At 44.3% G+C, this 24,531-nt stretch overlaps 1 protein-coding gene across 1 annotated transcript in view; it reads right to left on the minus strand.

Annotated features, from left to right (window-relative positions):
• The window catches only part of ANTXR1 (ANTXR cell adhesion molecule 1), a 212,560-nt gene that overhangs the window by 97,508 nt on the left and 90,521 nt on the right, over positions 1 to 24,531 (minus strand). Inside the window, exons 11-12 of the mRNA XM_045979412.1 lie at positions 11,137 to 11,206; positions 9,736 to 9,814 (exon numbers count right to left, since the gene is read on the minus strand). Coding sequence (XP_045835368.1) covers positions 9,736 to 9,814; positions 11,137 to 11,206 — 149 coding nt within the window. The remainder of the gene's footprint in view (positions 1 to 9,735; positions 9,815 to 11,136; positions 11,207 to 24,531) is intronic.

A 24,531-nucleotide genomic window follows, 5' to 3' on the forward strand; every position in this document is an offset into this window, starting at 1 on the left:
TCTTTTGCCCTTTCTAATGACAGTATGAGAAGCCACAGGTCATCTTGTTAAAATAATAATAGTAAAAAAATACTAGATATTGTGAAAAAGACCTTGAATTATGTATGGCTTTCCTGAGACTAATAAAGAAATGAGAATGATTTATGACTAGTATATCAATTGTGCGTAAATCAGAAGGTGTGTTTTGAGGTTATTGAAACAAGTTGTTCTCAGAAGGAGCTCAGAAGGAGCATGCTTTGGTCTGAAATATAGTCTCTTTCATATTGGTAGGGTGTTGGCCAGTTTGAATTGCACTAAGACAAACATCTCCGGTGTCCCAACAAAAGGATCTCATATTTATTTGCAGAATATAAGAGCCAAACTCAGTTGTTCTACTGTATAGGACTCCTAACGTTTACCTTACTCCTCCACCAGCTTACTTTTAGTTTTAGAATTATAGACTCTCAGTGCCGGAAGGGGTCTGAAAGCGAAGTCCAACAGGCTGTCTGAGGCACGAATGGCATTTACATAATTCTGCCAACTTGTCAAGTTGCCTGTGCTTGAATACAACACTAACAGGGAGCTCACTGCCCCCTGAAACAGCCAATTACGTCGACCTTTTTAAAAATTGAGCCACAAACAGATTAGCAGCCTATTCTACTCCTTGCATCTATACAATAAAAGCGGACACTCCTGTCTCAGGACAGTCCTGCAAATACTAAAAACAGCCATCAAGTCCTCCTTTGTCTCAGGCCAAGAGTCCCAATTCCAGAAGATTCTATGTAGCCGACCATATTTGGCAATACTTTTCACACATTCAGTTTCTCTGGGCTCTCCCTTGAAGCGTCCTGGTATTTCATACAATACTCAAATGAGATTTTACTTCCACCAAACTCAGAGGTTCCGTCTCTTCTTTAGTCACAGATACAATACTTCTCTTAATTCAGAATCCAGAGCCTCTTTGGAAACCCCATCACTGTGCTGATTCTCAAAGAGCTTACAGCATCAGGGTAAGGAAAACTAACTCTGGATGCCTGCTGTGTAGCAGGCTGGCTATCTAAGGACCAGGATTTCAGCCTTCACATCCATCTGATCCCAGAGTCCATGTTTATTCCCACTTTTCTTCTCCAACTAATCTTTCCCCTGTGTTTTGTTAAGCCACATTATTCAAAGGACATATTACCTATAATCACAGCAATAATAAAGTAAAGGCCATCCTTTTTCAGGGAGTACAAAATGCTGATGAGTCACTTGTAAGCTCTGGGGCTATGTGTTGGCCGTTTAGGGGACAAAGTTCCCTTCAGATAGTGTAAAAGTAAACTGGAGCCTATTTCCTTTCCAAATGAACAAATTTATAAATCAATGGTATCCAAACTAATGTTATTTTATTAATATACTTGAACATACAAATGATGGACTGATCTTCCTAAAATAATGCTTTGCACTTTTTTGGAATGACTTCCAGTGGTCCAAACTCCACCGTCTGTCTGTCATTCAAACCCTCTTCAAGGTCAGTCTCCTATTTCCTCTCCAATCCACTCTCCTCTTACTCTTCCAGGCTATGTGAACACACAGTAGCTAAATGAACAAGGAGAAAGTGGGTGTGGGAGTGAACTGGACCGGAAGTGGAATAATGTTAGGATGAACGAAGCTAGAGGGTAAAGTCAGAGTGTGGGCACTGGTCCTGCCCTCCTCGACTGGGTGTTTGGAAAGGACTTGTCTTCTCCAGGGGCCATTTCTTAGAATTGAGAAACAGTTTGGGGAGGGCCTTGTTGGGAAAAGGGCACTCATGGGATAGAGGTTTGGGGCTGAGTAAAGCACGAGCTGCCTACTTGTTCTCCCTGAATTTCTGGGATGATTTGTCCACAGCTCTCTCTGGCAGGGGGTGGGCAACAGTTTTTTGAGTAACCGGGACGTAACCCCCTTAGGTCCAGTAAGTAGACGCTCCTCAAAGGGTGTAGTGCTTGTGTCAAGTGACTTATCTGAAGGCCCGTGAGGAGGTTTGTGAGTTTTTGGAACAGATGGAGGAATTTCTGGGCACCTGATTAATTGCCTTTTGTACCCCACAGTGTAAAATATATACCCCTTGGAGTGTATGTTATGTCTTGGCACTTATGTTGTGGATTCTGGAGGGCATGGAGGCTTTTGTTTGAGTCCTTAACATTTTGCCTATAGTACTATTCTAATACACTTTGATCCTGATCTTTGGCCCCGTTTTCCACCAACAACCTCCTTCCTATACATCTTTCCTCACCCAAAAGACGCACATGCTTACAGCTATTGGTATGAAGTACCTATCCCAAAGATAGCTACCTACTGTGATTTATGGACTGTTTTGCTGACCTTGGAAAAGAAATAGAAGAAAAAAGTCTTCTCTGATTTCTACTTTTTTCTGAAGAGCATGCAGTAATATTTTATTATGTTGGAAGGCGAGATTGCCACTCAGCACAGGCTGCTGGACTCATTCCCTACCAGGCTGGTGAAATTCAAGCAATTTTGGCAAGGGCAGCCATGCCAACTGTCTGTTTACCTAGATAGCCCTATGACTATAAAACCAGGCTGGATTTGCATCTTCCCAATTACTTCAAAAAAATTAGCAACAGAATTGAACTGATTTACAAAGTGAACCTGGGAAGGTGCTGAGGACAGAGCTCTGAAGGTGGTTCTGGGAGGTGGTCCTTAGCCCCTCTGTAGCCTCTCCTGGGTTAAGTCACTGCAGCCTCCATCTGTGAGGCCCAGCACACCCCCTTCAGAGCCAGCCCTGACCAGACTGGGTGAGCTGCCACAGCCCAAGTTTCTGGTATTTCAGTGCCAATGCTCCCCACATCATGACTTCCTTGCAGTTCCTTAGATTCTTTTTTTCCCCTCTGAAGATAAAAGGTGTTTATTTCTTGAATGAGGAAAGGTTGGATGTTAACATGAAAACTGCATCATGTATGATGTTTACATTAAATATTAAAGAAACTCCACACTGCAGCAGATAAGGAAGGCCTTGCCTACTGGTCCCAGTTGCTTTGTCCTGCTCTCCTAATACCCCACCCCAACCTATCACAGCCGCTGTGGCCCAAAACACGCCTTTAACCAGGCCGTGTTAACTCAGCAAATGCCAGTCTTTCTTCCTAACCAAGTTCATGTATCGTCTCTTCTGTTCTTGGTTTCCCCAGACATTCTACTTCATGCTCTCACATGGCATTGATCAATTCTCTGTTGAAGAACTTACGGCATTATTAGATTGCAATCCCTTCCAGACTTGTCTGTTCCCCATGTCTTATATCTTTGTGTCCTTTGGGATCAACAGATATAGTTAGCTAGATTCTCTGTCAGTTGCTATGGTTCTGTTTCACTCCCAGCCTTGTGCTGTAAACCCTCATGGACTGGCAGCCTGCCCTGAAGCTCGATCCAGTTCAATGGGCTCTTTCTAGATGCAGGTCTGCACCCCTGGCAAGAGTCTGCACCGAGGGGAGCTGGTGCTGTTCTGAGGCGGTCTTTGACTATTGCCCTGTCTGGGATCATTGGTTGTAGTTTCTCAGCTAACAGAGTTGTCCCTCTTAAATCATGCCCAAACTCCCCATGCTCCTTGGATGCATACATTGGGTTGCTGGCCATCCTCTTTGGAGGACTATCTTCCAACCAGCTCAGTGGCCCCTGTTCTAATCCTCCTGTATTCTGGCTCCCTTTCTCTCCTACCAGCAGGTGCCATCATGATCTCAGTATGACCCAGTTGAGTCCATTCATTCATTCATTCATTCATTCATTCAGTTACCAACTATCTGCTGAATACTACGTGCAGGCGTTGTGCCACGTGCTGGGTTGCCATGGTGAACAAGATACAATCTTTGTTCTTTCCTCAAGGAGCACACGTGCTACACTGTACATGGGAGGCAATTTTTCTTTCCAGCATCTGTGTTGTTGTTTTTTACTCCACGTCTCCAGTTGTGTCTGACTTATAACCTATCTCTGTATGGTAGCTGGAGGCCCTCTCTTTGTGAGACATTGGGAGCCATAAAGTGTTAAAAACAATACTGATGCTCACTGGGCCCTCTCTTCCTGAAGCGAGTAACAAGTCTGTGGCTCACCGCTGGCTCACCGAGCCTTACTGTGAGAGGTGGAAGCAAAGGGAATACTTGGAACACGGAAAAGGGGCATTTGGAGAGAAAGTTTAATAGTCTTTGCCTGGCAACACAAAAGGGAGAAGATCCTTAGACTGGTCACGTTGGGCTAAAATTATTTTCGGCAAATTCCTATTTTTATACCAGAAAATACTGTCCAAAAGAAGAAACATAAAAGAGAGGATCTGATTTTAAAATCTTGGGGTTCCTAAATGAGTAAGATTGGGAATGAATCAAGAGAATAAGAATTTTTCTTTATTATGTTATATGTTAGTCCCCATATAGTAATAAATCATTTTTCTTGAATAGATTCTAATGCCTTTTTGTAAACTTTGGAGGACATTTTGTGCCAGGTAAGTATAATGGTAAGAGTCCTGTGTGTTTAGGATTTACCTGGCAAGCTTATTAGAATGCAGACTCCTGGACTCCCTCCAAGAAATCCTGATTCTTCAGAGTTTCTTAAACTGGTACGACAGACATCTTGGACTAGATAATTCTTTGTCATGGGTGGCGGCTCTCCTGCACATTGTTGGTGTCTTTCTCTCTCTCTTTCAAACAAATATCGGCAGAAAAATATCACTAGTTTCAGAAAAGAACAGTCTGAATTCACAAAAATCTGAAGGAAGAAATGGTTAAAAAAATCTTTGGGAAATAAGTGAACACCACATTCATCCCCAGAACACCAGGTTCAATCCCTGTGTTCCCGAAGCATGGCAAGTTGCGGCTACCTCAGGGGTCACTGGAAGATCCAGTCTGTTGTGAGCTGCCCTCTTGAAGTTGCATTACTTTTCTGCATGAAACATTACCTCCTCTGATCTCCAGACATGCTTGGCATGATAGAACATTTTCAATAATAGGAATGTTTATGTGGTAAAAATGCATAACCTTTACTTGTTTTAATTCATTCCTGGAAATAGTCTAAGTATTCCTCTTATGCTCCTGTTTACTTGATTCATTTACTGAGAAATTCTTTTTTTCAAAAATAGTGAAGAAACTGCAGCTTAATCTTATCTGACTTTCTACCAGCTTAGATCCAGCTTAGAACCTTATGTCAAACTTTAGGTCTCTTTCCTTTTTTTTCAAAGATGGTAGAATTCAAAAATGATTCTCTAATACACTAGAGATCAGTGTCAATCAAAGGCTCATCATAGTTAATAGTTAATAGGGAAGGGCATCAGCTGGGCCTCATCGTTACATTCGGGGTGAAGGGTAGTAACTACTGTCCTGGGAGAGTAGTTGCCACCTGAGAAATGGCCCCAAATTAAGAAGGCACCAGAAACAAACAAAATGAGAGGAAAAGAGGAAAAAAGGTATGGTTCCTGGGAGGGAGCATGAACTAACTGTGCTCACAGGCATATCTAGTTCTTCCTCAGGTTGGTTTCTCTTTAGTGGACAGCCTCTTCCCGCCTCTTCCCCTGAAATTATTTTTTCTCAAATCACTTCTTGGGATGTCTCCTCCAGGAAGCCCTCCTGTCTCTTCCTGAATTCACTCCTTTCCTACTCTGAAATCCTAGAGCATTTACACCTGGCTCCCACCATCTTGCTCTTTATTTACATAGTCCTTTACGTGTTTGTTGAGCTCCTTTCTCCAAGGGGATTTTAAGCTCCTTAAGGGTAACAACTTTGTAAAATGTAAATGGAACAGTGATGACCCAGTAGGACTTCAAGAAATACTTGTGAGGGATTCTCTGATTTTTATACACTTTGGTTGGAAACTTACAAAATTTGAAGGCATTTATGTAAAAGAAGACCGTCTTTCCTAAAAAATTCTTTAAGGTGCTGACATCTGCTTGCTTTGCAAGACAAGAGGCAAACTTCTTTTAAGTATTTCCCCCAAGGCAGCACTGTGGTCCTGATTTTCTCCCCTATGGCTAGAGGCTGGGGATGAAAAGGAAGACCAGTTGAGACTCTAGAGATGGGACATATTCACATATGCTGTGAAAGAGGACTTTGGATGTTTGACCATTTTCAAGAGTCCTGGAGTCCTGGAGCTTCACAAAGTTTACCATTTGCATAGGAATCTTTTAGCTCTTGGATGGAAAAAACTCTTTCCTGTAAAACTTCATGGAATTTCTGCTCCTGGCAGGGACAAGTTATTCATTGTGGATCTTGAAAACTATGACATGGTTGTCCAAATGGGCACCAAATAAAGCAAGGAAAGAAAAGTCTCAACTACATATTTTAAAATTATTTTTGGTTCCAGGTGATGGGCGGGGCAGGCTGTGACTGGCATCGCCAAGACTAACCCTTTACTCAGGCCCAGGGGATCACTTCTGATCTAAAAGCCTTGTCCTCCAAACCAGCTGCCGAAGAAACAAAGGCAAGTCCAAGGCCTTACATCATATTCTGGATGGCCACACATTCCACCTGCGTCTCTATTTTGTCCAGTGATGGCTTCAGTCTTTTGAATTTGAGCTTCTATGGAGGGTCCTGCTGGGGACTGGCATTTTGTGTTTGACTGTAGACCCATTTTTTCCTCTAGATGATTTTGACCATCTCGTCTACCTCCTTTCAATCACCTGAGTGACAGACATGGACCCCTCGGGATCCATCTTATCTCAAGAGACTCCTTTTACTATAACAGGCCTCTGAAGTGGGAACCAACTCTCTGGAAAGAATTTCCAATCAGTTGAATACTTTTGACAAAGTATTGCTACTGTCATAGCATCTAACATTTATTAAGCACGTACTCCCTACCAGGCCTTCTACCAAGAAATTACCATCTATCATTCCATTTAAGATTCACAATGCAGCAAAGAGAGATAAAGTATTATTATTCTAATAATAACTCCATTATTTCAGGTACTTAGGCTGAAGACCATGGGACCATGCTGGCCATCTCTCCTCTCAAGCCCTACATCCAATGCTTTGAGAAACCCATTGGCTTTGCCTTCATGGTATATCCAATTCTGACTGCTTCTCTCATCACCATTGCTCTCTGCTGAGTCAAACCATCATCATCTTTTGCCTGGAATATTGCCATAACCTTCCTAACCAGTCACGGTCGTTCCATCCCTGCCTTCCCATGGGCTGTTCCCGCAGCCAGAGTGATCTTTCAAATCGAAGTCAGCTCATGTTGCTCCTCTGGGCAAAAGCCAAAGTTCTCACAAGACCCTCCACTCTCCATCCCTATGACCTCACCATGTCCTGCTCGCCTCCCTGGCTCTCTTCTAGCGACAGGCCACCAGCCTCCCTGCTCTTCCTGGAACACACTGCATGTCTCTGGTTTTGAGGTCTAAGCCCTGGGGCCCTCTGGTTGATATGGTCTTCTTCCACTAGCCTTACAGTCAACTTCAAGTCTCTACTTAAGCGCCACCTTCTCAACGTATCTTTGTTTATAATACACTCACTCGAGTAGTACCAAGTCATCTTACTCGGCTCTCTATTTTTTCTGTAGCATATATTACCTTTTGACATACTGTGTAATTCATTTGTTATGTTTCTTGTTTCTTTTCTGCCTTCTCTCCCTCTGCCCCTCCCCACTAGACAGAGAGCTTTGTCTGTAGTGTCCTCTGATGTATCCCAGGAACCCAGGACAGTGCCTGGCACATTATACGTGATCAATGGCTATTTGCTGAACAAATGAATGAATGGTCCTGGATCTCAAATCTTAGGGTATTCATAATTTTGTTGCAGACATACAGCATTCTCAAGTGAAAAGGGCAATAATGCAGAAGATGTAATGGGGTGGTGTTTATCAAGGGTCAAGTGAACAGAAAACTTAATGACGAGCTCTCGCATAAGGGAGATATAAGACATGAATGGAGGCAGGAGTGAGTTGGAAAGATAGAGGGGACTGCGCGCTGAGCTCTTTTCCTTCTGCAGTACAATAGTAAGGACACCCTTTGTTCTTAGCTTACAGGCCAAGGACTTAAGCCATAGTCCTGTAGCTGCCATACCACAAGTCTGGTCCTGAGATGTTTCCTTTCCTCCTCCTCATGCCCTTGTGGCCTCAAGGGCATGGCTGTTTCTCTGTGGTATAGTCATACTTAATGAGAAATACAGGCCTGAACTGCTGGATCACTCAAAAGCAGGGAGGAATCTGGAATGGACTTGTTAGGTCTGGGGTATTTTAATCATTTCCTGCAGGTTGGCAAGTTCCAGAAGGGTCAATTTCTAAAAGAATCAGGCGGGGTACACTTAAAGAAATTTCACTGTTTCTCCAAAAGGTTTTCATATTTGGTCTCTAGATTTGATGTTCCACTGAGGGGCGCCTGAGACACGGACCTTTCTTGGTGGTAACACTTCGCTGCGGCAACCCTACTTTCTCACTTTGGTCAAGTACAACTTTTCCGTTGTCTATACTCATTGCACTGGCTCACCCTGCTTTCAGAAAAACTGGTTTGCTCCTACCACAGGATGGAAATGTGTGTGTGTGTGTGTGTGTGGCTGGGAGGGATGGGGGAGGGTAGGGGTGGAAGGTGGGGGTTGGTGCAGGGGCACAAGTTGAGAGGGAAAGTTGTCCCCCACGAGGCAGGACCTCCTGCTCATTTATGATATGACTCATTTTGATTTTGTCTGGCTTCAGTGCATGCCTGCTGTCGCTTATCCCCCTAGGACAGTGTTAGGGAGGCAAGCCCCCATTACACAGGGGCTCCCATGACATGTCCTCCAAAGCCCAGGAAGAATGTGACCATAGCATCCACCTAAGCTGACCATTAGGCCAAACGCATTAGCCTTTAGAATGATCCAATGGAAAAAATGCATTTGGTTAGAATACCTGACTATTCAGACAACGGTTAATTCGGAACTGCTCGTGTTAGAGGCTGAGGTCTGCAGAGCCCTAGCAGGCCTCTGATGGGCTGAGATCTGAGATCCTGCCAGCAGGAGGGAGCACGTACGCTGGCAGAAGGCCTGCCACCCAGAGCCACACCTGACAGCCTCCCTAGGAGGCAGCGGAGCCACCGAAGCTTGGGCCCACTCCCGGCTTCGCTTCCCTTCATCTGGCACGAGGCCTGGGCATCATCACTTTTTAAAAAGCCGTGCAGTGGTTTTATGCATAACCAGAAATAAAAACCACCTGCCATTAAGGACCCAGAGAAGGGATGTCTGAGGGCGGGTAGAATACAGTCCCCACTCCTGCCTCACAATCCCTATGGCATAGCACCCCTCACTGCTTCACCAATTTTCCGCTTTCTCCTGGATTATTTCCACAATCGTATAAACGAGCTGCAATTTCTGCCATTCTAAATGAGACTCTCCTTATGTTCCACATCGCCCTTTAGTTACTGCCCTATTGCCCAGCTTCCCTTTAGGGAAAAGCTTCCCCTTTAGGGAAAATCCTGACGGTATGTGTTCTGCGTGTGCCGTCCAATTTCTTTCTGCATATTTCCTCCTAGACCCAGTGCCTCCGGATAGCCCCCCTCACCGCTGCGCAGATCCACGCCCTGTCTTACCAACTAGACACGCGAGGGCCTTCAGGTCTCACCCTCCCTCGGTCACAGAAGTGGACCAGTTGGAGAAACCCAACCCAGGCCTTCCTGATACCCTCCGGGGATCCGGCATGCCCCCCCCCCCCCCCCATCCAACCTGCAGCTGGCCCTGCGGGGCTGGGATCAAAGCTCAGTGAACAGAATGCAGAACTGGAAACTTCCAGGGAAATGAGAATGACAACAGAGCCTTCAGGAAAGGGAAGGCGATGACTTACACAGCGTGTGGTGGTGATGATGACAGAACTGGAGATGAAAGAGAGGCCATCGTTCATGCTGACCTGAAGCGCGGCTTTCCTGCAATGACAAGGGAGCCAGAGACGCTCAGCGTGGTGTGCGAGGAGCGAGGGGCTGCGAGCCGAGACCTAGATCCCCTGCAGGCTCTGCTCCTAACTACCCTGGGGACTGTGGTCTCCTCCCCTGGTGGCCTGAGCGGTCTCTTTTGTAAAATGTGGAGGATGGCCTCCAGGGCCCATCCGCATGCTCTAGCATTCTAGAGAGATGTCGGGATACCCTCGCTGGTCTATCCGGGTGTCGAGTTCAGCCCTTCTTACGTAGCAGCGAATTGCGTTGAATGGGTAAAGCCTGTGACCATTTCATGTACCAGGCACACTGTCCTGGGAAAAAGTGTTCCCAAAACGTGGCTTGAGTCCGTGGGCATAAACCCGTCGAGCTATAAACTCAATGTTCCGCTGTCATTACCGGAGCTGTCTGTGACTGATTCTGATGAGGGGCTTTGCTGCCAGCCCGACAAACTCACGGAGGTACAGCAGTGGATGACTGACCTTCAGCCCTCCTTCCATCTCTGTGACACTCACTGAAACCTGAACCTCTGTTTTGCTTGTCTTTGGCAGTATGGACACAGCGTTAGTTTGTGGAATCAGTGGACTTGAAGGCCAGGGTCAGGCAACCAGACTTAGAGGCTTCATAATTAGAACAAATGATTGAAAGCAGAAGTTAGATGAGCGTGTTTAGTATTTTTTCCTCAAAGCTGCCATTCTCTCTTCAGCGAGTTTGTGTTCCTCTCACAAACACCCAAGAGATACGCAATGCCCTTCAGGGGCACAGAGGAAGGAGCACGGAGCTTGGCCTCAGAAGGTCTGAATCTGGGGTCCTGAACTAGCTCTGGACCCACTTGACCCCTCTGAACTTCCTTTCCGTGTTTCCTTATCTCTAAGGAGGGATAATCATCCAGGAGGGCAATTATGATGCCAGGGTGAGATAACCTGTGTGGGAGGGCTTTGGGAAGTGTGAGCTCTGGAAATGTAGCTGTGATTCAGCGAGACATACCCTTGTTGGAAACTAGACCCTTCTGCTACTGCAGTGTGACCTTGGGCAAGCTACTTAAATTTGCTCAGCCATAGATTCCACATCATGAAACTGGGATGACGTGGGCATCTGGTTCTTTGGGAGCTTGGGAGGATAAAGTGAGGTACCCTTTGTAAGACATCTGTCCGGGTGCCTTGCTCACCAGAAGCACCGGCACTGTCGTCATTACCTGGAGAGGTCTAGACAAGGCTGCATGACAACAACGAAGAGAGACTCTTTCTTTGCCCTTTATCCCCTCTACCTCCTCTCTCTTCCCTGGCAGTGAGGTTCAGTTGCTGGTGGAAACTTACATGCCAACTTCTTTTAAAATAGGCGCTGGACACAGCAAGTAAGTGTCTTCCACAGTGAAGGGCTTCTCGTCTGTAAAAAGGAAGTCACTGGATTAAGAAGGGTAAAGCCACTTTCCAATTTCATGTTCAGTGACTCCTACAGGCCATCCATCGAATCCTGGGAGACATGAGAAAAGCAGTAACTCTGAAATAGACACTGGTCTTGAGCCATAAAATCCACCTGAGTGAATGAACTTTAAGGTTCTTCTGCTAGATTACTGGTGCTTGACCCCATACATCCAACTGAGTCAATCAGTGAACAAATAGAGACTGAGCTCTTACCACTGACCAGGCATAACTTCGGGGAAACCAGAAGATGCCACACTGGTCCCCAGGGAGCTTCGGGTCTGAGTCTAGTTTGAGAAAGAAGCCACATTCGTAGAGAAATATTGTTGATGCAGCATTACTTATAACAGCTAAGGCAGGAGTGAGCGACCGAAGTGTCCATCCGTGGATGAGTGGATAAAGAAAATGTGGCAACTGTATGTGTGTGTGTGTGTGTGTGTGTGTATACATATATATATACACACACAAAACATAGATTATGCAGTCCTGGGTGAAGTAGGTCTGGCCATCTGTGACAACACGGATGGAGCTGGAGGACACTACACTAACTGAAGTAAGTTAGACAGAGAAAGATAAATATTGTATGATCTCACTTATATGTGGACTCTAAAAAAGAAAAAAAAAATGAACTCATAGATGCAGAGAACAGATTTGTGGTTGCCAGGGGTGGGGGGTTGGGCAAAATGGGTGAAGGTGGTCAAAAGGTACAAACTTCCAGTTACCAAATAGGACATGAGGCTATCACGTACAGCGTGGCGACTATAGTTGATAATACCGTATTGTATATTTAGAAGTTGTTAAGACAGTAAATTTTAGAAGTTCTCATCCCAAGAAAAGAATCTGTAATTCTGTATGGTGATGGACGTTAACTAGATTTATTGTGGTGATCATTTTGCCTTCTATACGACTATTGAATCACTAGGTTGTATGTCTGAAACTAATATAATGCTTTTTGTCAATTATATCTCAATTTTTTAAAGAAGAAAAAGCTTGCTGACACATACGAGAAGTAGCTAGGCCAAAATATTATTTGGCTTCAGAAGACAGAGAGCTCCCTTCAGGCGGGTGGTGTGGTAAGTTGACAGGGAACACAAAACTTGAGATGTGCTTTGGCGGACAGATAGGAAGACACATTCTGGTGGGAGGAATGGCACAAGCAAAGGCAGAGCAAGAGAAGATATGTTGTAGAGTAGGAGGTAAGTAGGATTTGAAAAGATCAATATAGGAAGAAGTTTGGTCTAAATTCTTTGCGTGAGAACTTGGGAAATTGGACATAGGTGAATGAAAAGAACTTTGGAGGTTTCAGGGGGAAAAAACTTGACGGGATGATTTTGGGAGTTTCAGCAGATGTAACTGTGAAAGATGGATGAGAATGGGGGGACTGTGGAGGTGGGACGTTCTGGCTCTTATTCTCTGGGTGACCGGGGAAAGCTGAGAAAGTTTTCATCTCGAGCTCCTTAAAAACTTCATTGTGTCCAAGATTCTGAGAAGTTATTAACTGTTGTCAGTCTACGGTATTCATGCCTTCACAATGCAACATTTAAGGGTGCGTGCTCTGTACAAAACATTGCAGTAGGACCTGCCGGTGATAGGAAGCTGAATAATGAGCCCCTTTAACCAAGCTGTGACTACAAAGGCTTGCCCTAGAAGACAGAAAGGAATACGCGTATAATTGAAGGATGGTATTGTGCTGTGCACATTTGTTACGAAACCGATGTCTCTTAATGACATTGGACTGTGGCTGACACGAAACACTTGCCTGAGTGGGGATTAGGAAGTCTGGTGCCCTCTGTGGCTGGATTGTAGGAGCAGAGCCACCTGGGATGGGGGTTAGAGGACATGTCTGAGTGTGCTAAGCATGGCGTCTCCATGGAAGGAGATGATGGATGGAAGAGACTCTGATGTGCAGGGAGGTCTTTGAGTGGTGAAAAGTTAGGGAGGTTATTCCAAGTCATTCATTCATTTATCATTCATTCAACAAATATTTATTAAAGGCCTTCTACGAACTAGAGAGACAGGCTTCGAGAACAGAAACATGGGTCTCTGATTTCATGGATTTTATAGGAGCTGCAGGGGAGACATTGTTAAGCACTCTCATTTTTATTAAAAAATCTATTCTTTTGAATGTCTTCCATGTGTCCGACATGGTGCTGGGCTTTGCAATGAACAAAACAGATGAAACCACCTCACTCAAGCAGCTGCCATGCTGGAGACGACGCATGTTCCTATTTCACTATGATCGTGGTGAGCGCAAAGAAAGGAAGAGAAGCAAGGTCAGGAACTGCTTCCTAGAGGAAAGGCCACATAAGCTGAGACCTGTGGTCAGGCAAAGAGGACATGGAGTGGTACAAGCAGCCCTGCAAAGATCCTGGGGCAGGAAGGAGCCCAGAGCTTTCTGAGAGCTAAAGGAAGGCCCACGAGGCTGGTGAATTTGAGCGAGACAGGGGCTCAAGATGAGGCTAGAAAAGGCAGCAGGACCAGATGACCAAGGCCTTGTAGGCCATGGCGGGGCTTTGGGGATTTTTCCTAAAAACAGTAAGAAGTATTGGAGGTCCCTCCTCATACAAAGAATTCACATTCGCCGATCATGGACCATTGCTGGAATGGTGGAGGTGTGCTGAATGAGACTAGGAAGCTTATGAGGACATTGGCGGATCACCCAATGCTCAAGCTGAGCGTTTTTATTTTCAAGGTACTTCCCAGCCTGTGGTGATGATCATGCTGGCAAGACTCAACCCAGGGCATGCTGTGGGTCGGCGCTCTCTGTGCGATTGGCATAAACCACATCATTGTATTTAACCTGCTAGCGATGCTACCAGGAAAGGATATTACTGCCTTCATTTTAAAGGTGGGGAAGAGACGTAGAGAGGTGAAGAAGCTTGCCCAACATTACACAGGGGAGCCTGGATCCACACCCAGCCAGTCTGGCTGCCCCCTCTTGCTAAGAGTCATGCTTTCCTTCCTTCTATAACAACCCTGTCACTTGAGGCAAGGCAAGGGCATTGGGCTCATTTTCCAGAAGCAAAATGGAAGCTCAGGGAGGCAACAATCACCCACAGTTGCACAGCAAATGAGAGGCAAAGCCAGGACAAGCGCTGAATTCTCCACTATTCCTCCCTTGCCAAGAGAGTCTCCGTTCCGGGAAAGGCTTGTGTTAGAGAATAAACTGAACTCAGGATAGGCGTGGCTGACTAGAAACTGTATGTATTTTCTCTTGGCCATGGCTCATCCTGCTGTATGTGCTAGCAATACCTGGGAGTGCAGACGCCTGCCCATGGAGCCAGCCCACAGAGCCACGGGGCAGCCACAGAGTGGCCACAGGAGGCCTTGTGACTCTTGGCTGCATTCTGTGGGAAGTGCTGGTCAGCTCGAAGGGGACATCCCAGTCAGAGACAGTGCCCTGCAGCTACATGAGGGAGACTCCGGGGCCCGGCCGGCTCACGTGGCTGTTTGTGCCCACGCACCCTCTAGGTCCTTCTCTGCAAAGCTCCTGCCCGGCCCTCTGTCCTAACTGGAAAGGAGCGAGAGGACAAGATTGGCCTAGGTCACTTAGACATTTCTCTTTTCCTTCCCTTCATTTTCCTTTCCTGCCTGAGAGACCAAATATTTCTGGAGCAAAGCAGAGGAAAACCTCACTGGGAGGACTGAGGACACATCGCGGAGGCTATCACACAGGCCCAACACCGCCTTCCATCAGTTTATCAGCCTCTGGGGCCATGGACCTGCTCTGGAGAGCTGGCATTTTCTGTTCTGAGAGGGACTGTTTGGTTTGGAGCCTGTTTTCACTTTACCACAAAAATGAGTGACTTTTTTTCTTTCTCTCTAAACAAAGGAGGGCCATTTGGTTTCCATAACTCACATCATCTGACTCCTTCCTGGAACGTCCTCTTGGGAAGCGGGGCACAAAGCCTTCCCCCTTAGCTGAGCCACGTTTGGCTCAGGGGCCATGCCAAACTTGCTGCCGCCTCTGCCAAGGCCAGTGGTGTTGGGATGTTTGTGGGGCCATAATCCACTCCGAGGACGACGGAGGCCCAGTCCCTCTGTCCCCTGGGCGGGCATTGCTTGTGAGCACTGAGTGGGCAGGGCGGGTGGAGACCAGGAGCTAGGGGACCAGCGCTTGACTCGTTGGCAAAGGGGGAGAAGATGAGGGAGGGGCAAGAGTTTGAAACCAGAAGTTAAGGGAATTTTTAGATGATCCGTAGATATAAATTTCCCTGCCTTTTACCGAAGATATTTCAGCATTTGCTGCATACACTTGACTAAAACGTGTGTCCACAAGAATCTGATAACCGAACAGAAGCTTGATTTAAACCAGGATTTGGAGATCAGCGAGTGTCACCACACCAAACTGCCAAACACCCTACGCTTGAGAACAGGGCACCCCTGAGGGTTCACACACAGGGCACAGGGTGGGGCCAAGTACCCACACATCCATCTTATTCTCACACACGTCTGTATCCACATATACGATACAGACGTTGTATCCACATATATGTCTAAATCTACATGTTTATACTGATTTTGTCTGACACTATACACTCATGGTCTTGTTGGACATTACTATTACTGATCATTTACAATGTGGGAAACTGTGGCTCAGAGAGGTTTGTGCATTGAATTAGTGTTTGCACCACTTGTACATGTCAGAGCTGAACTTCAAACCTAGGTTTTGTTGCAGTGATTTGCCCAAGGTCAACCTAGCTAGTTTTTTTTTTTTAACAGATGTACTTTAAACTGTTAAATGAAATTAAACTAGCTGGCCATTTCACATTGTCATAATCTCACAGCTGATTTTTTGATACAGGCCGACCTACCCCAGGAGCTGAGTCTTTCTTTTTTTAACCTGGCCACTTTGGAGGCAAACGGTTAAGATGCTCTGTGGGCAGGGTTGGAGGACACTGTCTCCTATGGGAAGGGACCAGGATTGAAAAGCCCTGTGGTCAGGTTCAGCCACCTTTTGAGAGACAGCCATCTACTGTCATGAACCCACATTCCAGAACCATACACTCAAATATGTACATTCCCAGGTTTTGATCTTGGATCAGTATAATTCTTTTCAGACTATTGAAGAAGAAGAAGAAGACGATGAAGATGAAGACAAAGATGAAGAAGAATTCTTTTCATACTTCTGAAAAAAGTCTTCTGAAGAAGACTGAAGAGGAAGAAGAAGACTATAACTCTTTTCAGAGAAGAAGAAGAAGAAGGAAGAAGGAAGGAAGAAAGAAGGAAGAAGGAAGAAGAAGAAATTCCCAGAGTTCCTCCCTGCAGTTGGTGACTATCTAATGGATTTGGGATAAAACCAGGATTAAAATTCATTAGCTAATTCAAACACCAATCACAGTGAATCCTTTTATAGGGCTGATTAAATAATTCAAATATTTTTCAAGCCTTGGCAATCTTTTCTTGATGTAAATATTTATCTCTGGTCAAAAGGACAAGCGAAACCTTTAGTCTTATCTGGCGGAGCTTGTTGAAACCCTCCAAAAGCTGATGTAAGCTCCACAGTGGAGTTTACATTCCTACTGTTACAAAATAGTGAAGGTTAGGGACGAAATGAGCTCACCCTGCTCTTTCACCCAATCTCCTCTGGGTCTAGGGAGCATTTTCAGGGAATCCCTGAGCCAAGGATAACTGTTCAGCACCAAATTATCAGCTGGTTTGGGAATGTGTCTGAACCAAGGTAGAACAGACAGACTAGAGTTAGGCTGGATGTTTCTATCTTCTCGCTGCCTTCAAGAGTAACCAGCTTTTTGAAAGAGTGAGGCTTTTAAAATGCTGTGCAAAAACCTGAAATAAAATGATATTCAGCACGACTCCAAGTTAGTGAAATTCCAAGCATCTGGGTTGAGCTTTCTGGAGCCCCGGCCAGAAAGGAGGTAGATGATTACCCTCCTGGGGCTCCTGCAATGATAATTCACAAACACAGAGATCTTACTGCAAAGCTAAATGGAACCCATTGCTTAGAGTGGGAGGAAATTAATATTTCTTGGGCATGGACTATGTGTCAGGCCCTGGGCGGGGAGGTTTTCGTAAATGGGTGAGATAACAAATCTATGGATTTTCTTGATAGAAGACATTAAACTCTACATTAGGGAACAAAGCAGAGAATTTGAAAGTGGAGAGAATGCCTTCTACTTGGAAAGGCTGAACGGTGGTGCTGAGGTCAGAGCAATGAGAAACAAGAGTCAAAACAGAATGGGAAGCGATGGTGTGTGCAGGCGGTGGTGGGGGCAGTTGGGAATAATCCTCAGAACACAGTATATCTGCTGTAATGTCCTCTTGTCCCCAGCTGAAGCCAGAGGGGGTGCTTTTAATAATCGCAGAGCCAAGCTGGCCACCATCCTTCTTCTTAGGCATGACCTACATCTACCCGCCACTTCCCTGGCTTGGAATTATTGCAAGGTTTCCTTGGAAGCCCTCACTGGCTAGTTAACCATGAGATCAGGCAATGGATTTGGCCAACAGGTTCCACGTAAGTTCCCTGGGCCTCTACATTACTATTTTACCAGTCCCTGTAGGTTACAGGTATCCAGGATATGTCTTTTGGTTTCCCTTCCTGCTCTCTGGGGGCAGGTTGGACCAGGATGGAGAAACAGTGAGTTCATTATGAGCCTGGGCTCGAGTTCTGTCACAGCTGTGTCACCCACTGGCTACGTAACCCTATCTGCAACCCAGAGATCTCGCCTATCAGATGCGATTCATACTCATTTCATAAGCTGATGTCATTTTTAATGAGATGATAGCATTAAATGCTCAGCATTTAATAAGCACTTGACATGTCAGCTGTTATTCCTAAAGCAGGGTACTGCTAGGTTCATTGTCTTTGAGGCACCTGAAAAACATAAAATGTGAACACGTGTGCAAACTGAGTATATCTTGCAACTTATATACCAGTTTGTATCAGGGCTAGATGATATAGGAGTGACAAGAAGAAAGTCATCTATCCAAATAGGATCTGTGGACACGTATATAGTGCCGTGGTTCTCTGATGGGGTGATTTTGTCCCTGAGGGGACAACTGGCAATGTCTGAGACAGTTCTGGCTATCATACTAGGACAGAATTAGTACCGGTGTTTAGTGAGTAGAGATCAGAGATGGGACTACATATCCTACATGGCACAGGGCATCCTTCTCCCCCTCAAAAGGAATTACGTGGGCCTGAACGTCGATAGTATCGAGGTGAAAAATCCTGGTATAATGTGTATCAGGCTTTATAAATATATATTTTCCCCATTGTAGAGGGTCCTTTCAATACTACTGGGTGGTCTATAGCCCCTAGGTATTGATAGAATATTCAGAAAAGTCCAGAGGTGTTATAACGCGATGGGTAGAGGAAGGAGGAACAGCTTGAGGTTCATTGTAAGACAACTGGTTGGAGTAAGGAAGAGTGCCTCCAGCGGGCTTCTAAAGGTCTGGATGTTCCTGGTGGTAGGAGGCTTAGCACCTGAGCCACTCTGCTTGGTGGAGCTTTATAGCTAAATGGGGCTTAGAGTGGGAAGAAGTGGGATTTAGACTGCTGCCAAGGTTCTGAGCTGATGGGGACGGGAAGGCTGTAGAGTCAGAAGAACTTACCTATAAATAGCAATATAGGACTCAAGAGTCAAGTGCAGTCTTAAAAGAAAATGAAATGTGCTATCCTGGTCATCGTGTACACAAGGATCGAGATTCCATCAGAGCCCCAGGAGAAGAAGTTAAAAAAACGAGACCGCAATTTCATTCCCAGAGAAGTGTAGGGATGCGATCCAGCAGACTTATCTCTGGATTGTCTTTTTTGGGCATATACATTTCCCAGTCCCACACATGGTGTGACCTTTGTGGTTCCAGGCTCACTGGCTTCTGGAACTGGTCCTCAGCACAATTAGTTTGATTTCTCAGGATGTAAGTGATTTTCTGCTCCTATTTTCTGTTATTTTTATTAATTATAAAGGTAATACATGTTTAGCAATATAAGACTCAGAAAAGTGAGTGTGAGAAACAAGTGAGAAGTCTGAAATAGAGAAGTACATAAAAAAGAAATGAAAATCCTTGGTAATCCTAACTTTCAGAGATAAACACTGTTACTGCTCTAGGGTACACTATTTCAGGATTTTTTTTGATGCATTTTTTTTTTTTTTACATAATTGGAATCATATCACACATAACGCCATGGTATTTGGCATTCATCTTTATCTGAAGGTAATAGGGATGGTGTAGGTATTGCAAGAAAACTAAATGAAGGTAATGGGGCCCAAGACTCTTGCAAAATATTTTCTCCTCTCAACAAATCTGCAACAAAAAAAAATTCTTGACTGGTTGACATTTATAAAACTTAGAAATTATCTTCTAAGCAAAGCATCAGCCTTTAAAAATGGAGGTCAGAGTAAGTGGTGCACTCAAGACAGCTGTAATCTACTAAGAATAAATATATTTTTCAAAGCTTTGCTTTTACTTGGTTGAAGACAATTGCAGATTCATGCACAAGCTATGTGTCTCCTGACACACAAACTCCTGCAGCTATGCACAATTAGTTTGGGGAGGGTTTTACCTTTGGAATTGGGATGGAAGGGCAAGCCTCACAAAATGGCTAGAGCCTTCCACACAATCAGGGTGATCAATACGGACTGCTTTTAAAAGAATACAGACCTATATAGAGACTCAGAGAAGAGGTGGGAAGGAGACCCCAAGCACACACTTGAGTAACAGTGGATGCCATGGAACTGCTACAGTATGCACATTGGGGGCCAGAGCTGAATTGCATGGAGAAGGGATCCACAGATAGCATTCTTTTTCTTCCTTTCCCTCAGCAGCATCCAACCTTTTCTCTAAATGGGTGTTGAGCAAATACTTAAAGAATGCCAGTTTAAGGGGTGGGGGTGGCATAGATTGTTAGCCTGCCTGGGGTTCTCCTAAGTCTGGTCCAGCTCTGGCTTTTTTTTTTGGTCCCCTTCTCTTCCACCATCCTATTGAAATGACAAAGGAGCAGCATTAAGTGAGGACAAGCAGGGCTCATGGAAGTCCAGGCATTGGGTGCAGAAGCAGAGGGGTCCAAATTTCCCCATCAGGATAGGCAGGGCTGGGGCAATGACAGTCTCAGTAAGTTCACAAGCAAGGCTTTCCTCCAGCCATGCCTCAAAGGAACACAGTGAGTGCTAAGTTCATGTGTTGCTTAGAATTTTCATTTGGGAGGCAACTGCATGCATAGTAAAGTAGGGACAAGGTCAAGGGTGAGTCCATCAGGCACTGCCCTAGCTAACTTTGGGCTGTGTTAATTCACCCCTGCAAGAAGGTCTTTTATCCTAGAATGGAAATCCTTACCACCTAGTTACCTTGGGATGGCAACCCCCCCTTTATTTCCATCCCATCCCTGATTACTGGGGCTTTTGTCTGACCAAGCAACACTCCAGTAAATTTCCACTTATGATATTTTTGTCTGGGTCTTAATGGTGGGAACACACGCTCACACAAAGTCTTGACAGGAGCCACTTCAGAAATGACTGGCAAAATCAGAGTTTTTTCTGAAAGCAGGGGCAAAGGGGAGACACTGCCAGATAACACGAAACTCCTGAAGTTCAAGGGAAAGGGGCCAGTCAGGGAAGAAGTGCTTTACCTGTGAAAATACAGTCAACTGCTTACACTGACACACTAGAGCCTGGGCTCCTCCTTCCCCGGTCCAGGGCTTTTTGAATTTGGGAGGGCTTTTTTTTCTTGAACTTGAGTTCAAGTCCTGAATCCCTACTCATGTGCTCTGTGACCTTGGGCAAGTAGCCAAATTTCTCTGAGCTGAGGTTTCCTGTCTACAAAATGAAGGGGAGTCATGGGAATCAGCACCGTCCAATGAGGTATATATCAGGGTTAGGTGGACACTTGGGATCAGGGGACCCAAGGATCCGTGGGGATCTTTGTTTTGGAAGTAGTCAAAAGCCCCTGGATCACCCAAGGTCCAAATTGCTTCTACCTCTGGCCATCTAGGTGACCTTGGGCACTTCTGAGTTTTAGTTTCCTAGTTAGCAAAAAAGGGATACAAATAACTTGTCCCTCATGAGGATGCTGTGAGGATAGAATGAGATAGAATGGGGAGGGCCCAGGGTTAGGTGCTCAGCAATCAGTAGCCGCTACTACTTAAATGAATCCTTCTGGAGACTGATGTGCAGCCTGACTCGGCACCTCGAGAGGAGATCCTCCTTTCTGTCCCTCATTCTGAGTTGCCCGAAGTGACCTTCCACTATCTTCTTATGACATCTCCCCGGCATGCATCCAAATTGCTCCAAGTCCCTTTGACCAAAAGATGCAATACTCTTACCAGTGAGAAAGGAAACAGTAGGCTTTTGTTTGGGAAGTTTGCCTTTGTTCCTCTGCCTTCCCTCCCCATTTGCCATCATAGGTACATTCCAATGATCTCCTTAGGGTGCCTGCAGCAACCCCAGGGCCCACGTGTCTTCTAAAAATGAAGTATAGTTTCTGGATAATTGGACAGATTTTTAAAAACAAACACATTGGAACTTCTACATTCGAGTGAGTGTTATCTCTGGTCCCCTTGGGAAGCTGAGCCCTCTCTGGAACTCTTAGAACTGCCTTCATGACTAATGTTCAATTTGAAAGAATATCTTCAAAGGGGGCAAAGTTTTGTCCTTTGAGAGTGAACAAAAAGTAAACCAGAGCCATGCCTAGTGAATAAGATCGGAGATCGAGCTGGGAAATAACATTTTGTATCAAAAAGTAAGTGTGTCTATAAAGCCAGGAAACGGATTTCTCACAGGGCCTATACGTTGAATTTTAGTGACTTTTAAAAATCAGTTTCTTTGTTTATAGTCCTACCTCCTACCTTGCCACACAGCCCCAGGATGGTCTAGCATGTTTTTCATTATCGCATTGATAAAAAGCCCATTTTTAATTTACTGCTCATTAAAATGGATCATTTCTCAGCTCATACCCTACTGTTCCCTTTTCAGCATTCTAATCTCTCTGCAAATGGATTTCCAATTGAAAGTGGATATTTTCTTGGCACAATATGTTGAATACTGGAGTAGGAAAAAGTGCGGCCAGAATAAATAAAGTTTGTGTCAAGATTTCCGAGATATCTTCTTGGCCAGGAGTGAGTTCCGCCTGGTGATTGGAGAACTAACCAAATGCTAAACTGAAGATGTGTGCTAGGTGTAAATAATTAACAAGGATTTTAAAATTAAATTTTAAGCAACTGTTGCTGTTGTTGTTTTTCTTTTTTCTTATCACATAAGAGACATGATTGTAGAAAACTTAGAAGAAAAAATTTGCATGTAATAAAAATAGTGGTCTCATTCAGAGGTAACTACTATTATTTGCGTGTCTTTGGTTATAGTAAACATTTTCCATATGTTTGCTGACCACTACTGTACTTGTAAATTTCCTTTTTATAGCTTTCATCCATTGATGTGCTCCTTTTTTTTTTTTTTAACTGGTTTTAAGAGCAGTCTGTATATTAGGGTTATTGACTCTTTGTTATTTATCTTTTAAATAATTTTACTAGTTTTCTGTTCCCTTTAGATTTTTGAGGGGGAGATAAGAGAAAAATAAAAAATATGCACCCAAACTATTAAATTTTCTCTTTATTCTTTCTCCCTCCAGTGTTATGCTTCTAAAGCCCCCCCACTAGAAAATTATGTAAATTTTTATTTTTGTTTCCTTCTAGAACTTTTATAGTGTCTTGTTCACATTTAAATTTTTCATTTGGAATTTGTTTCGATATAAGTTGTGAGACAGAAATCTCACTGAATTATTTTCCAAGTGGTTAGCCAGTTGTCTCAACACCATTTTGGGGGAGTAATCCATTCTTTTCCTGCTGATTTGAAAGGTTGCTTTATTTTACATTAAATTCATATAAGTGTTGGGCTCTGATTATGGATTTTGTTTTTCCTGTTCCAATGCTCAGTTTGCCTTTTGTGGTACCAGTTACACATCATTTCAAAGGCCAATTACCACAGCTCTTTTATACATCTTAAAAATCAGGTAGGGCAAGTTTCCACATTTTTCTTGGCCATTCTTGAATGTTTATTCTTCCATATAAAGTTTAGAATTATTTTGTTAACTTAAAAAGTCCGATTGAAATTTTTATTGGGATTGTTTTAAAAGTAAATATTAGTTTGAAGACAACTGATGTCTTTACAATATTCAGTTGCTGCTCTATTTAATAATAGTGAGAGTCATAATTATTAATTAATCCCAGCAGCCAACAATGATTGACTGCTGTGTGCCAGACCCTGTTGAAAGACCCACTCCCCACATTTAAGCCTCAGCGCAGTTCATGAGAGAGGAGCTGTTATCGTTATCCTCATTTTACAGAGAGAGAGACTGAGGCATGGAGATGTTAATAACTTGCCATGGTCACATAGGTTTAGGCCAGGATTCTTTTCCTGGGTAGTTTGGTTCCATTGACTGGGTATGGAGCTATACTGCTTCTCCATTTATTTGTATGTTCATATCCCTCACCAAGTTTTGTGGCTTTCTTCCTACATATCTTCACAAGTTTGGTCATATTAATTCTTACCAGGTTTTTTATGTCATTACTCTATTTCTCCTGGGATGCATTCTAATTGATCATTACTGAACTCCGACAAAGATACTGATTTTTAAAAAAAAATTTTTAAAGACTTTATTTATTTATTTGACAGAGATCACAAGTAGGCAGAGAGGCAGGCAGAGAGAGATGAAGGGAAGCAGGCTCCCTGCTGAGCAGAGAGCCTGATGTGGGGCTGGATCCCAGGACCCTGGGATCATGACCTGAGCTGAAGGCAGAAGCTTTAACCCATTGAGCCACCCAGGTGCCCCTAAAGATACTGATTTTTATAAGGGAGTTATTTATTTCAAAATCATCCAGTTTAATAACCTTCTTATTAGTTCAATAGTTTATTGATTCTCTTTGGTTTTCCAGAAGGATATAACCATCATTTTAAACTAATGATGTTTGACCCCCTTTCCTGTACTTAGATCTCTCATTAGTTTTCTTGTGTTAATGTGCTATCTATGGCATTGCGCAGTACAGTAGTCACAGTGGCTATTGACATTTAAGTTTAAATTTCATTTACATTAACCGAAATAAAAAATTCAGTTCCTCGGGCGCCTGGGTGGCTCAGTGGGTTAAGCCTCTGCCTTCGGCTCAGGTCATGATCTCAGGGTCCTGGGATCGAGTCCCGCATTGGGCTCTCTGCTCTGCAGGGAGCCTGCTTCCTCTTCTCTCTCTCTGCCTGCCTCTCTGCCTACTTGTAATTTCTCTCTGTCAAATAAATAAATAAAAATATTTAAAAAAAAATTCAGTTCCTCAATTGCACTAGCCACATC

The sequence above is a fragment of the Meles meles genome, chromosome 15, assembly GCF_922984935.1.
Source record: "Meles meles chromosome 15, mMelMel3.1 paternal haplotype, whole genome shotgun sequence".
NCBI lineage: Eukaryota > Metazoa > Chordata > Mammalia > Carnivora > Mustelidae > Meles > Meles meles.